General features: G+C 42.0%; 1 protein-coding gene across 16 annotated transcripts in view; it reads left to right on the forward strand.

Moving 5' to 3' along the window:
- The window catches only part of Srrm1 (serine and arginine repetitive matrix 1), a 30,933-nt gene extending 23,234 nt beyond the window's left edge, over positions 1-7,699 (forward strand). For 8 of the 16 annotated variants that reach the window (XM_063235771.1, XM_063235779.1, XM_063235773.1 and 5 more), the window contains 5 exons: positions 1,462-1,572; positions 3,156-3,617; positions 4,512-4,704; positions 5,948-6,166; positions 6,617-7,699. In XM_063235771.1, the coding sequence (XP_063091841.1) occupies positions 1,462-1,572; positions 3,156-3,617; positions 4,512-4,704; positions 5,948-6,166; positions 6,617-6,721 (1,090 nt within the window). In that variant the 3' untranslated portion in view covers positions 6,722-7,699. The remainder of the gene's footprint in view (positions 1-1,461; positions 1,573-3,155; positions 3,618-4,511; positions 4,705-5,947; positions 6,167-6,616) is intronic. The other 8 variants (XM_063235775.1, XM_063235780.1, XM_063235777.1 and 5 more) reach the window with 1 other exon arrangement.
- The last annotated feature ends 3,738 nt before the right edge of the window (positions 7,700-11,437 follow it).

Here is an 11,437-nt window from a genome sequence, read left to right on the forward strand (position 1 = left end):
GTTTGAGGCCATCCTGGGCTACACAGTAGATGTGAGACCTTGTCTCAAAACAAAACAAAAACTATAGTTGTAGCTTCAAGGTCAGTGCTATTAGAAATTCCATCAGTTGCTTAGGATTTAGAGAAAAATTATTTGGACTTAAACTCAATATCATTTTAAGAGGAGAAATAGGGCTGGCTTTAACTTTTTTTTTTTTTTTAAGACGAGGTCTCACCATGTAGTTCAGGCTGGCCTTGAACTTGGGGTGATACTCGTGCCTGAGCCTCTTGAGTGCTCAGATTACAGGTGTATGCTACCATACCCAGCTTGGTTTTGAAAATTTTATACGTATTTTTAACTTTTTTGTAAACTATTCAAAATGCAGCATTAGTTTCTATAAACCATAAGCAAGTCTAAAATAGGAAATTAAATCTATTATTAAATTGGAAATTTTCCTCCCAGTTAAGGAAAGCATCAGATAATAAGGTTCTCCTTAGCTCTGGGTTTTTGGGTTTGCTTGTTCACAAACAAACATGGCAGTCTTCCCCACACAAACAAAAATGTGGCCATCTTTTTCCAAAATAGCAGAACAAATTAAGTTCTTGAACCAAAGCAACACTGTATTCAAATAAAGTTTGTCATAGGACTGCTGTTTAATGTGGTACAGCATTTGTATCAGTTAAATTGTATAACCAGAGTTCAGAATTTAGATTTATGTGCCTCAACTCATTATTATTGTTATTATTATGGCAGTAAAGATTAAACCCAGCCTTCACAATGAGCTGCATCCCCAGTTGTGTGTGTGTGTGTGTGTGTGTGTGTGGAGACAAGGGCAAAGTTTCCCAGGCTGGGTTTAAACTTGGTGTTCCTTCTGCCTCCACCTGCCAGAGTGCTGGAATTCCAAGTGTGTGCCACCACATCTGACATTTGTTCTGCATTTTGTTTTCATCTTTGTTTTTGTTTCAACTGTATATTAACCCACATTGGCCCAGTGGTGGCTTTGTTCCTATAACAGCGTTGGTCATTTGTCTTTGGACTGTTGTTTTTAGGAAAGTATGTACAACTCAGACAATGGAGATACATTTTTAAACATTAAGAACCTGTAGCAGTGACCCCCAAATTGGGTGTTAAGCTATTGGCATCTATCAACATTTAAAATTTTTATCTTAGAGATTGTACAGCAGTAGGTCCCACCAAGGAGTTTAAGCATCACCAGTAAAGCCTTTCCAGAAAACACCTGGCAGGCAAAAGTGTCAGTTTCTCCAGTGCTTACAGTGCGCCTCCTGACTAAAGGGGAGTGCGTAATAGTCTTCAGATTGTTTTTGTAAAGCTGTGTATCATCAACATCATGTAAATGTTGAATCCTACCTACATTCTTGATCTATCATTTGAAAAAGTTAATAGTAACTAAAAGTGTGTTTTCTGGGGCACTTAATTATAAATGCCACTAACTCAAAAATCAACTGTAATTCTTTGGTTTAGTGGTAGACGAAGGAGAAGCCCCTCCCCTCCACCCGCCAGAAGGCGCCGCTCTCCTTCTCCAGCTCCTCCTCCTCGGCGGCGCAGATCGCCCACACCACCGCCACGACGAAGGTACCTGCAGATGCCAGTGGAGCAGCCCTGAAACTGATGGGGCTCTCTTACTAGAGCCGCAGTCACAGTGCTCACCTGGTCATAAAAAGGCTGCGTACTTTGATACGAATGAGTCCATGCGTGAAAAGCTCAAAACATACAAATCTATAGAAATGGAAAGGAGATTAGTGGCATAAAGGTTGGGCGGGAGTGGGGAGTGGCAGTACTTGCACAACTACATAAGCCACAGATTACACTTTGAAGAATGTGTAACATTCTTAACATAAAGATGTTAAGTAAGTGGTTGGGTTAGCTGTTTAGTGACTACAGAAAGAAAACACGGACTATACTATACAGTCACGGCAGATAGGTGCCTCTTTAAATTACCAGCGTTAGCACCCTCCTTGATTCATACTGGCATCACATGCTTTCTGGAAATTTCTGTAATATTCTTGCTATAGCAATACGTAGGACTTGGTCTAAGGAAATGCCAGGCAAACCCAAATTGAAAGTCATTCTGTAAACTTACAGTGCTCTTCAGGAATGTTGGTCCAGGAAACAAGCACACTTTGATAGATACTAAGGAGATCTAGGATCCTGGTTCAGAGAGAAAACATTTATTAGTGGAAAATGGAGTCATTATCAATATTTTGATTAATACTAAGTATAGAGGATAGTTTTTATCTTTTTTATATTTATTAACATGGGTTTGTGGAAAATCTTCATTGTTGTAAATCTTCTGTACATCTAGAATTATTTTAAAGTAAGGAAAAGATATTTTAACAACATTGGTGAAACACATTGCCAAGAAATACAATGGCTGCCTACCATTCTTCAGTGCGTTTTATGTGCCAGGAAAAGTGTTAGGTGCCTTAGAAACTTTACTTGTAGTCCTCAAGGTAACCTTGCGTGGTAGCTGGTACTGCCATTTCTCAGGTCAGGAAACAGGTTTGCAGTTACTAAATACCGAAGGGGAACTGTGAAACCAAACTCCACAATATTGTTCCAAAACTGGCTCATTGTTGACATGATTCTGGATAGGAATTTATTTTGAAAGGCTGGACATCTGAAAGACCTGAGAGACTATTAAACAGTTGGGCCTAAATGCTGTGTTCTAGTATGGTTCATAAAAGGTTACATGGGTTATGTCAGAATTGCACATTACAAGGAAGGCTGGGTTGGGCTTTCACAGAGATACATTGTGCCAGGTGTTTGACTTCCATTGAAAAGTGGTCTTTTGAGACAGAAAATGGGACATTTCTCTTTGAAAGGAAATAGAAGTATCTTTAAAACTTGTGTAGTGAACTCTGATTATTAATACAGAACCCAGATACACCGCGTGATTTAGCCCTTTATGGCATACTTTCTGACGGACTTGGCTGGGGTCAAGAGTTGCTGCTGCAGTTAGCTAGTGGTCATATGGTGACAGATGGACCTCACAGTTGATTTTGTGATTTTTTTTTTTTTTAACTGAGAATAAGAGAATGTCTTACCCACTTAGAAACAGTGCTAACTATAGGGTAGCTATTGTTTACTCTGGTTTTTTGCATTCATTGTGCAGTTCCTGTTGGGCCATGCAGCTTAATGGTGTGTGTTTTTCTTAGGACTCCCTCGCCTCCCCCTCGGCGGCGCTCACCTTCCCCAAGAAGATACTCTCCTCCCATACAGAGGAGGTACTCTCCATCGCCACCTCCAAAGAGAAGAACGGCTTCGCCCCCGCCCCCTCCTAAGAGAAGGGCATCACCATCCCCACCACCAAAGCGCCGAGTCTCCCCCTCTCCACCTCCCAAGCAAAGAAGCTCCCCAGCCACCAAGAGACGCTCGCCTTCTCTCTCATCAAAGCATAGGAAAGGGTCTTCCCCAAGCCGTGCTCCCAGGGAGACCCGCTCACCACAGCCAAACAAACGACATTCTCCTTCCCCGCGGCCTCGGGTTCCTCAGACCTCAAGTCCTCCTCCTGTTCGAAGAGGAACCTCGGCATCACCCCAAAGAAGGCAGTCCCCATCACCGAGTACCAGGCCTATTAGAAGAGTCTCCAGAACTCCAGAACTTAAAAAGACAAAAAAGTAAAACTATTTTATGCTTTTTTGTTGTTGTTGTTTGTTAAGAATACTTAGTTGCATGCCTCTTTATGAGGAAACTTCCCATTATTGAAAGGATACAGTAAGGAATAAGCTATGAATATAAATTATTTTTAAAAAATATCTTTTAGGGAGCCAGGGATTTTAGCTCAGTGGCATAAGCACCTGCCTGGCAAGCATGAGGTCGTGAGTTGGATCTCTGCCCCCCCCCCCAATCTTTTAGATAATATTCAGAAATTCTTTTCCATTTTGAGAATAGTTTTATGCAGTGAAAATTAAATGCCACACAATAATATCTGGTTCTTAGTAGTATCAGGTGTTTTGTTTTGAGAAGGTCTCACTATGTTGTCCAGGCTGTGCTTGAACTTACGGCAGTCTTCCTGCCTCAGCCTCCCGAATGCTGGAATTACAGGCATCCACCACTACACCTGGCAATACGAGGTTTTTTTAAGAGACATCCTTCTAAAACTAAACTGGTGCAATGTACACAGTTTTTACAGTATGTGATACAGATAAAACTAGTCTTCGGTACAATAAATAATTGGCTTTACTAATTTCATACGGATAGCATCATGAACACAGGTGGGAAGAAGACTAGGGCACAGTACTTACATGATGTAAGTTTGATAAATGAGCCTGGCTTAGTGGCAGCAGCTATAACCCTGATACTCTGGGAGGGCAGAGGCTGGGCAATTAAACGACTTGGTAATACCTTAAAAGGGCTTGGGATGGAGCTCTGTGAAAGTTGGTAAAAAGAACTGGCAGACTAAATGCTGTGAAAAGCTCCAAGTCGGTGACTTGACTGCACGTGCAATATAGTTGATTATTTTGAAGAACTGTCTTTTCTCAGTACTGTTCATATTTTTTCTCTGCGTCTAGGGCTGCCTCACCAAGTCCACAGTCCGTGAGAAGGGTTTCATCCTCTCGCTCCGTCTCTGGATCTCCTGAACCAGCTAAAAAGCCCCCAGCACCTCCATCCCCTGTCCAGTCTCAATCTCCCTCTACAAACTGGTCACCAGCGGTACCAGTCAAAAAGGCTAAAAGCCCAACACCAAGCCCATCACCAGCCAGGGTGTGTATCTGCCTCATTTGGGCATCCTTTATAAATTTGCATGTGGTTATTTTGAAGCAGAAAATATGGTACTAGAATATTAAAACACTGTGGGTTAGTGTTTTTCCCCATGTGAGTCATAAAACTGATCTTGAACACATTTCTGTATTAGGTAGTCAGTAGTTAGTTGACTGAATTGTGCAAGCTAACTGATGGATTGTGAAGAATTTTAAGTGATTGCTTAGAAATGTGAAATTTAAGGAGTTAGTAGGGCTTGGGAGCGAAGCTCAGTGCCCTGGACCCAAGCTGTAGCACTAAAAAACTATAAGATTATAAATGTTTTGCAAAAACTTCGTGGACAATTCCTGGCTCCGGATGGTTCAGTTTAGATTAAGTTTGCAATGGGTGTGAAAGCCGTGTGCATTCAGCAAAAGCCATACTTTGAGGTTTGTTCTTGGTACAGATTAGTGATCAGAACTACTGTGCTGTTTTTCACCTTGAGTACGGTATTTGATAGATTACTTCATAAATTAGGCTCTGTGTTAGGTGATTTTGCCCATTTATACTCATTATAAGTGATCAGAGTATATTTAAGGTAGGTTAAGCCATGTCCCTACTACAAGGTATGTTGAGTGCATTTTCAGGCTGCGTATTTTGAGCTTACAGTAGGACTACAAGGTTTATTGGGATGTGAGCCAATCAGAAATTGAGAAACATCTCAGTGCAGTAAAGATGAACAAATCTGCCTCCACTGTAAAGAGAGACAAGCCCAGACAGTGACAAAGCACCCCTACGGGCATGTGTTTAGACCAGTAGGTACCAAGGTGTGAAGGCCTTCTGCCAGTAGGCAGGCAACATCAGCGATGGGCACAGCGTTCCCATCCACTCCCCAAGCTCAGAAGGTGGAAGTGAGCTCGTCTGGAGCCAACCCTTGACTCCATGCCTGGTGACCCGGCTCACATAAAGTGAGGACACCTGGCTTGATGTAAACTTAATTGGGATTAGTTTAGGAGTCCGTTACCCTCAAGCCACCTGCTCTTCTTAGAATACTGTATGTGGAGTGTACCTAAGCTTTTAAGTGTTTCCTATCTCTGGGAACGATTGTCTTGGCAGCTGGCCTAGAACCTTTTTCCCTGTCTTTAAGCCTTCATGGAACTCAAGAGATTTGTCCATTTCAGTATTGCCTTGAGGAAATAAAATGTTCTTTCCTTAGAACAGAATTCCAATCAGATAGATTATATTACTTTTTTTTCTGGATTTCTAGAATTCTGATCAAGAGGGAGGTGGGAAGAAAAAGAAGAAAAAGAAGGACAAGAAACACAAAAAGGATAAGAAACACAAGAAGCACAAAAAACACAAGAAGGAAAAGGCGGTGGCTGCAGCCGCCGTGGCTCCCACAGCCCCTGCAGCCGTCGCCCCCACCACAACCACGTCAGCACAGGAAGAACCCGAGGCGGCTCCGGAACCCAAGAAGGTATCACAGGCACGTTCTGTCCTCAAGGTCACGAGACCCTTGCTTGGATCTGGAGAAGTAGCTCGATTTCCCCAGGGCTTGGCTCCCTGGCAGCTGTATTCTAATCTGTCTCTTGGTGACCTGCCTAGAGCCCAGATTTGCTGGGACCAAGGATAGGAACAAAAGGGGCTGCCAAAAGGCTTAATGCCGTTAAGATTTATTTTCTAATTATTTTGATTTGGGGAATCAGACCTAGGCTTATGGTCATTCTAAGTATATACTTGTTGAATTGTACCCCCAGCTCCATTTTGAAAATAACTGAAATAAATTCACCCATTTAAAGCATAGTTACTATTTTTTAGTATATTCAGAGTGGTGCAGCCGTCAGCACAGCCTGACTGTGCCCTTGACTCAGTATCTCCCGCTGGTGCCTCAGGACTTCACGCACTAACAGCACCTTGGTTCTTGTGACTTTTTCAGGAGACTGAAAGTGAAGCCGAAGATAACCTGGACGACTTAGAGAAGCACCTGCGGGAAAAGGCTCTGAGGTCCATGCGGAAGGCTCAGGTGTCCCCACAGTCCTAGGTGGAAATGTTTGTTAGGATGTAAATTTAATTTGGTTTGTACTCAATTCAATTTCAGAATTGCTAAAATGTGTTTGAGCTTTAGACTATAACATTTGTTGTAATAATTGCTAGGTTGAAGTTCACCATGTAAAAAAAGGGGGGCATGGATTTACATTGCAAAGGTATCCACAGTGTATTAGTGACATTCTTTCATTGACAGCTGACATAAATTCATTTAGAGTAAAATATTTTAAGCCAAAAAAAAAATCTCTTTTTTAAAAAAAGGGATTTAAGTATTGTTGGCTTTCTTGTGGTTTCTTTAAATGCCTCTGGCTATTCCCAGGGGGCTTCCCCTGTCCTTTTTCCTGTTTTCTTTACTTTTTCTCATTTGAGTCTTCATACTCATTTAAATTACGCTTCCAGCCTTGTATGGTTTGTAAGCTTGTCCAGAAATAAGACCACTGATGAAGTACCACGAGAGTATATGTGAGTATACTAATGCCACAATCTTCCCTGTTGCCTGTGGAGTCGCTACTGAAATGAATCAGGATTTGAGCTCTAGTTTGAGACAGAAAAATGAAAGCATGTTTTCCAGGACACTAGGTTGGTCTGGATGTGGAACAAGTGGATTGGGAACACTGGAATTGGATTCTTTCTCTTCCCCCTCCTCTTCCTTCACAGCTCCCTCTTCCCTGCGCTCCCCTTGTGAAGGCAGTCAGCTGTCCCAGGGAGGATCGATCCTTCAGTTACATGAAATCTTTTTTTTTTTTTTTTTTTTGGAAATGTCATGGCTACATTAATATTTTCGTCTTATTCTTCCAATTGGGATATATAATGTTCAGAGCTCTTGTATTTGGAAGCTGGAAGGGCCCGGACTTCGAAATAGTGTCTTGGTTTCTCTTTTTTTTGTTGTTGTTGTTGTTTATTTTATTTTTTTTTTTTAAACTAAAGCTATATGAAGCTTGTGGATTAAACAATAAATTTCTAAATTTAAAAATGTTTGCTACGCTTTCTTTGTGCCAAAGGAAAACTGTCAACATTTTAACTTCTTTGGGCAGGGAAGATACAGGTGATGAAGGTTTCGCCGTCTTTATTTTAATAATTACTGTGGTGAGTACTGTAAAGGGGAAGTGCGAGGTAACAGCGTGAGTGTAGAACAGCTTTCACAGGAAAGAAGTGACGGGGCTGGGCGTGGTGGCGGACACCTTTACTGGTGATTCGGCAGGAGGGTCACCTTGAGTTCAAGGCCAGCCAGAACTACATGGCGAGAAGCTGTCTCAACAAACCAAATAAGAGGTAAAAGGAAAATGTTGACACCAGAGACCCAAGCATTCATACCCAGAGGTTGCGCCTTCTCTGAATTAATAGAATATAGGTGGTTAATTTATTCATCGTTTCTGACAGTTGAAGCAAAAATGGGAACAGTGCACTACCACTGGGTAACATGGGGAGATTTCATCTCGCAAACTAACAGGATTGGGCTGAATTTGCTTCGGCAGATTTATTGCAACTCAGTCTGTTCCAGCGATACTGGCTGCCTTGTTCTTAAATCCAACTAAGTTGATTTCTCAGCACCTTTGAGCTTCCCTGCTAGTTCTTTCCCCTAAAAGGCACTCTGAATTTTATAGCATGCTCTTGCCCTGGTTTTCCTCCAGCATTTCCCTAGTTCCCTCTCTTTCATTTTTATGCATGGCAGTTATTGCTTCCTAAAATGATACATCTTTAGGACCCCTGAGATTTGGTGGCGATTGTCGTGCATATCAGGTGCAAATCTGATGTGCCAGTAAGTAAATACCTTGGACCATTGTCTCTGCTTGCCAGGCACTATTAGAGCTTGAAGTAAAGCAAGTGCAAAGACAGGCTAAGGAGCACTGACTCGTGGGGCGGAGGCCGGCACACAGCTTGCAGAGTGCATGGAACAGAGCTGAGTCTGGGGGCCCAGCATTTCTGCCACTGCCTTCTGCGCAGCCTGGGACAAGTGACATGACCTTCAAGTCTTCTGTACAGTGAAAAGTTGGAATCTGCCTCACTTGGTGTTGAAAATGTAAATAATGCATATAAACCAATGATGCCACAAAGCAGTTCTTATTTTGGCTAAGAAGATACATATCCATTCCAGTGACTTTGGCAAATTTATGTATTTATTTGTTTAACCCAGCCTGGCCTTGAACTCACTGTGTAGCCCAGGCTGGCTTTGAATTCACAGCAATCCTCCTGCCTAAACTTCCCAACTGCTGGGATTACAGTCATGTGCCACCACACCTGACTTACATGGTAACGCTTACTTTTAATTCTCAGGCAATTTTAGGAACTCCAGAGCAGCCCACCATTCTTACATTCCCAGCTGCAGTCTACAAGGGTTCCAGTTTCTCCATGTCCTTGCCAACACTTGCTAGCATCTATCATTTCAATGATTACCCCTCTGGATGTGAATTGCTATCACACGGTGGTTTGATTTGCAGTTCCCAGGTGGGTAACGATGTGGAGAGTTTTTCCATGAGCTGCTAGGTCTCAGTGTCAGTGTGAGCTGACTCTCTGCTTAAGAATGTTTTTGAACTGCAGCTATGATTACTCTGGGGCCAGGGCCGGGGCTCAAAAGTCTTGTGCAATAGAGCTGATGGTGCATCCGTGCGGTGTTTTGTAGTCCAGTTGTCATCCATTATCTGTAGGAAATTCCTTCCATGACCCCCTTTGCTGCTACTACTAAATTCCGAGGATGCCTAAGTCTCTTATTTAAAACAGCATTGTCAGGCCCAGCAGCACACCCCGGTAATTCCAGCACTTGGGAGGCTGAGGCAGAAGGATCATGAGCTTGAGTCCTACCTGGGCTACAGAGTGAGCTCAAGGCCAGCCTGAGCTACGTAGTGAGACCCTGTCTCAAAAATAAACAGTATAGCTTTTGCCTATAACCTACACAGACTTCACATGCACCTTAAATAAAACCTAGATTGCTTGTATTCCTAATAAAATGTAAGTATTATGTACATAGTTATTGTTAAAGGAAAATGACAAGGAAAACACTGTACATGTTCAGCACAGGCAATTCTTTTCTGATTATTTTGGATCTGCAGGAACAACAGATTCGGTGAGTTACCTCCTCAGGGTAGGGCTGAGAGGACTGTGCTCAAGCAGAAATTTCTCAGCGTCTCTTACAAAGAGAATCAGCAGATTCAGGGACAGTATGACTTCAGATAACCAGCAGAAGCAGGCATAATTAAGGTGGTCCCTCCCACCTAGGATTTTCCTCAACTTCCTAATTTCTAGCACGACAATCACATAAGACAACACAGAAACACTGCCCAAATATGTGTGGGTATCAAAAGAACACTGAGGTTTAGAATATAGTTTAGTATCCTGAGAAATGTTTGTTTACTGTTTTTTTTTTTTTTTTAGACCCTGTCCAACCTCTTCTCAAAAAAGTTTCAAATTGTGCAGTATTATTTCAAGGATACACTGGACATAGTGGTAGACATCTATAATCCCCATACTCTGGGTACTGAGGCAGGAGGGTTGGAAGCTTAAGCCCAGCTTGGACGATTTTTTCTTTTCTTTCTTTCTCTTTTTCTCTTGCTCTTCTCTTTTTCTTTTTCTTTCTTTTTTTTTTTTTTTTTTTTTTTTTTTTTCTGGTACTGGGAATTGAACTTAGGACCTCATGCTTGTCAGGCAGGTGCTCGACTACTGAGCTATATCCCTGGCCCAGATTATTTTTCAAAATAAAAAGGACTGGAAATGTAGCTCATTGCAGAGGCCCTGGGTTTAACCCCCATTACTGAAGGGTAGATGGATGGATGGATAGAAAGATAGATAGATAGATAAGCTCCAAAAGTCTGTAAGACTTCTTGCTTTTTGAAAGCTTATTTTCAGTATTTTTGATAGAGAGATCCACCTTAACTCATTGCAGATATTGCCTCATGGGAGTTGTTGTTTTTGCTTATTTATTTGTAGCCCTGGGAGTTACATCCAGGGCTTCCTCACTGAGGTAGATCCTTAGTCCTTTTTTCTTTTTCATTTGATAGAGTCTTGCTAAATTGCCCAATTGGCTCAAATTTGAGACTCTTGCAGAGTCAGACAGAGCTGGGTCCTTGAGAGAGTCAGTGCAGAAGACGGGAATGCATCTAAACTGGCTGGAGGGCTGGGGATTTAGCTCAGTGACGTAAGCGCCTGCCTGGCAAGCACGAGGTCATGAGTTCGATCCCCAGTACCTAAAAAAAAAGTAACCCTAAGGCACATCTGAAGAAAATTAAAATCCTAGCGGATACATTGACATACTTCCTTAAGGGATAAACAAAAGTTTGAGGTTATTGGTATCACCCTTTTGAGATTTCCCATTATCTCATTAAGGATGGGTCATCCTCTCTAAGGACTAGGTCTACGACAACTAGGGCTAAAACCTAAGACGGAAACTACAAACAAGACTGAGATTACTCTTGACCACGGTTAATGTCATCACCTACACTCTCTTGCTACCATTGAATCAATATTACCTAAGCGACTATACTTACAATCTTATTGGTTAATCATAATTTTGACTCACAATGTGCCTGTCTCGTGATTTAGCTCTACAAAACTTCTTTTGAGAATCGGCCTCGTCCGCAGCCCATTCGGGCTTCTTCCAGTGTCACCCATCATTCATTTTATTACAGGACACATCCTGACTTCAAAATGTGGGGGAAAAAAACTAAAAAAAAAAAAAAATGCTATCTTCGATTTCATTCCATTTGCAGTACGGGAGCGA

Source organism: Cavia porcellus, unplaced genomic scaffold, assembly GCF_034190915.1.
Source record: "Cavia porcellus strain 051 isolate PalLab524CR breed Dunkin Hartley unplaced genomic scaffold, mCavPor4.1 scaffold_25, whole genome shotgun sequence".
Taxonomy (NCBI): Eukaryota; Metazoa; Chordata; class Mammalia; order Rodentia; family Caviidae; genus Cavia; species Cavia porcellus.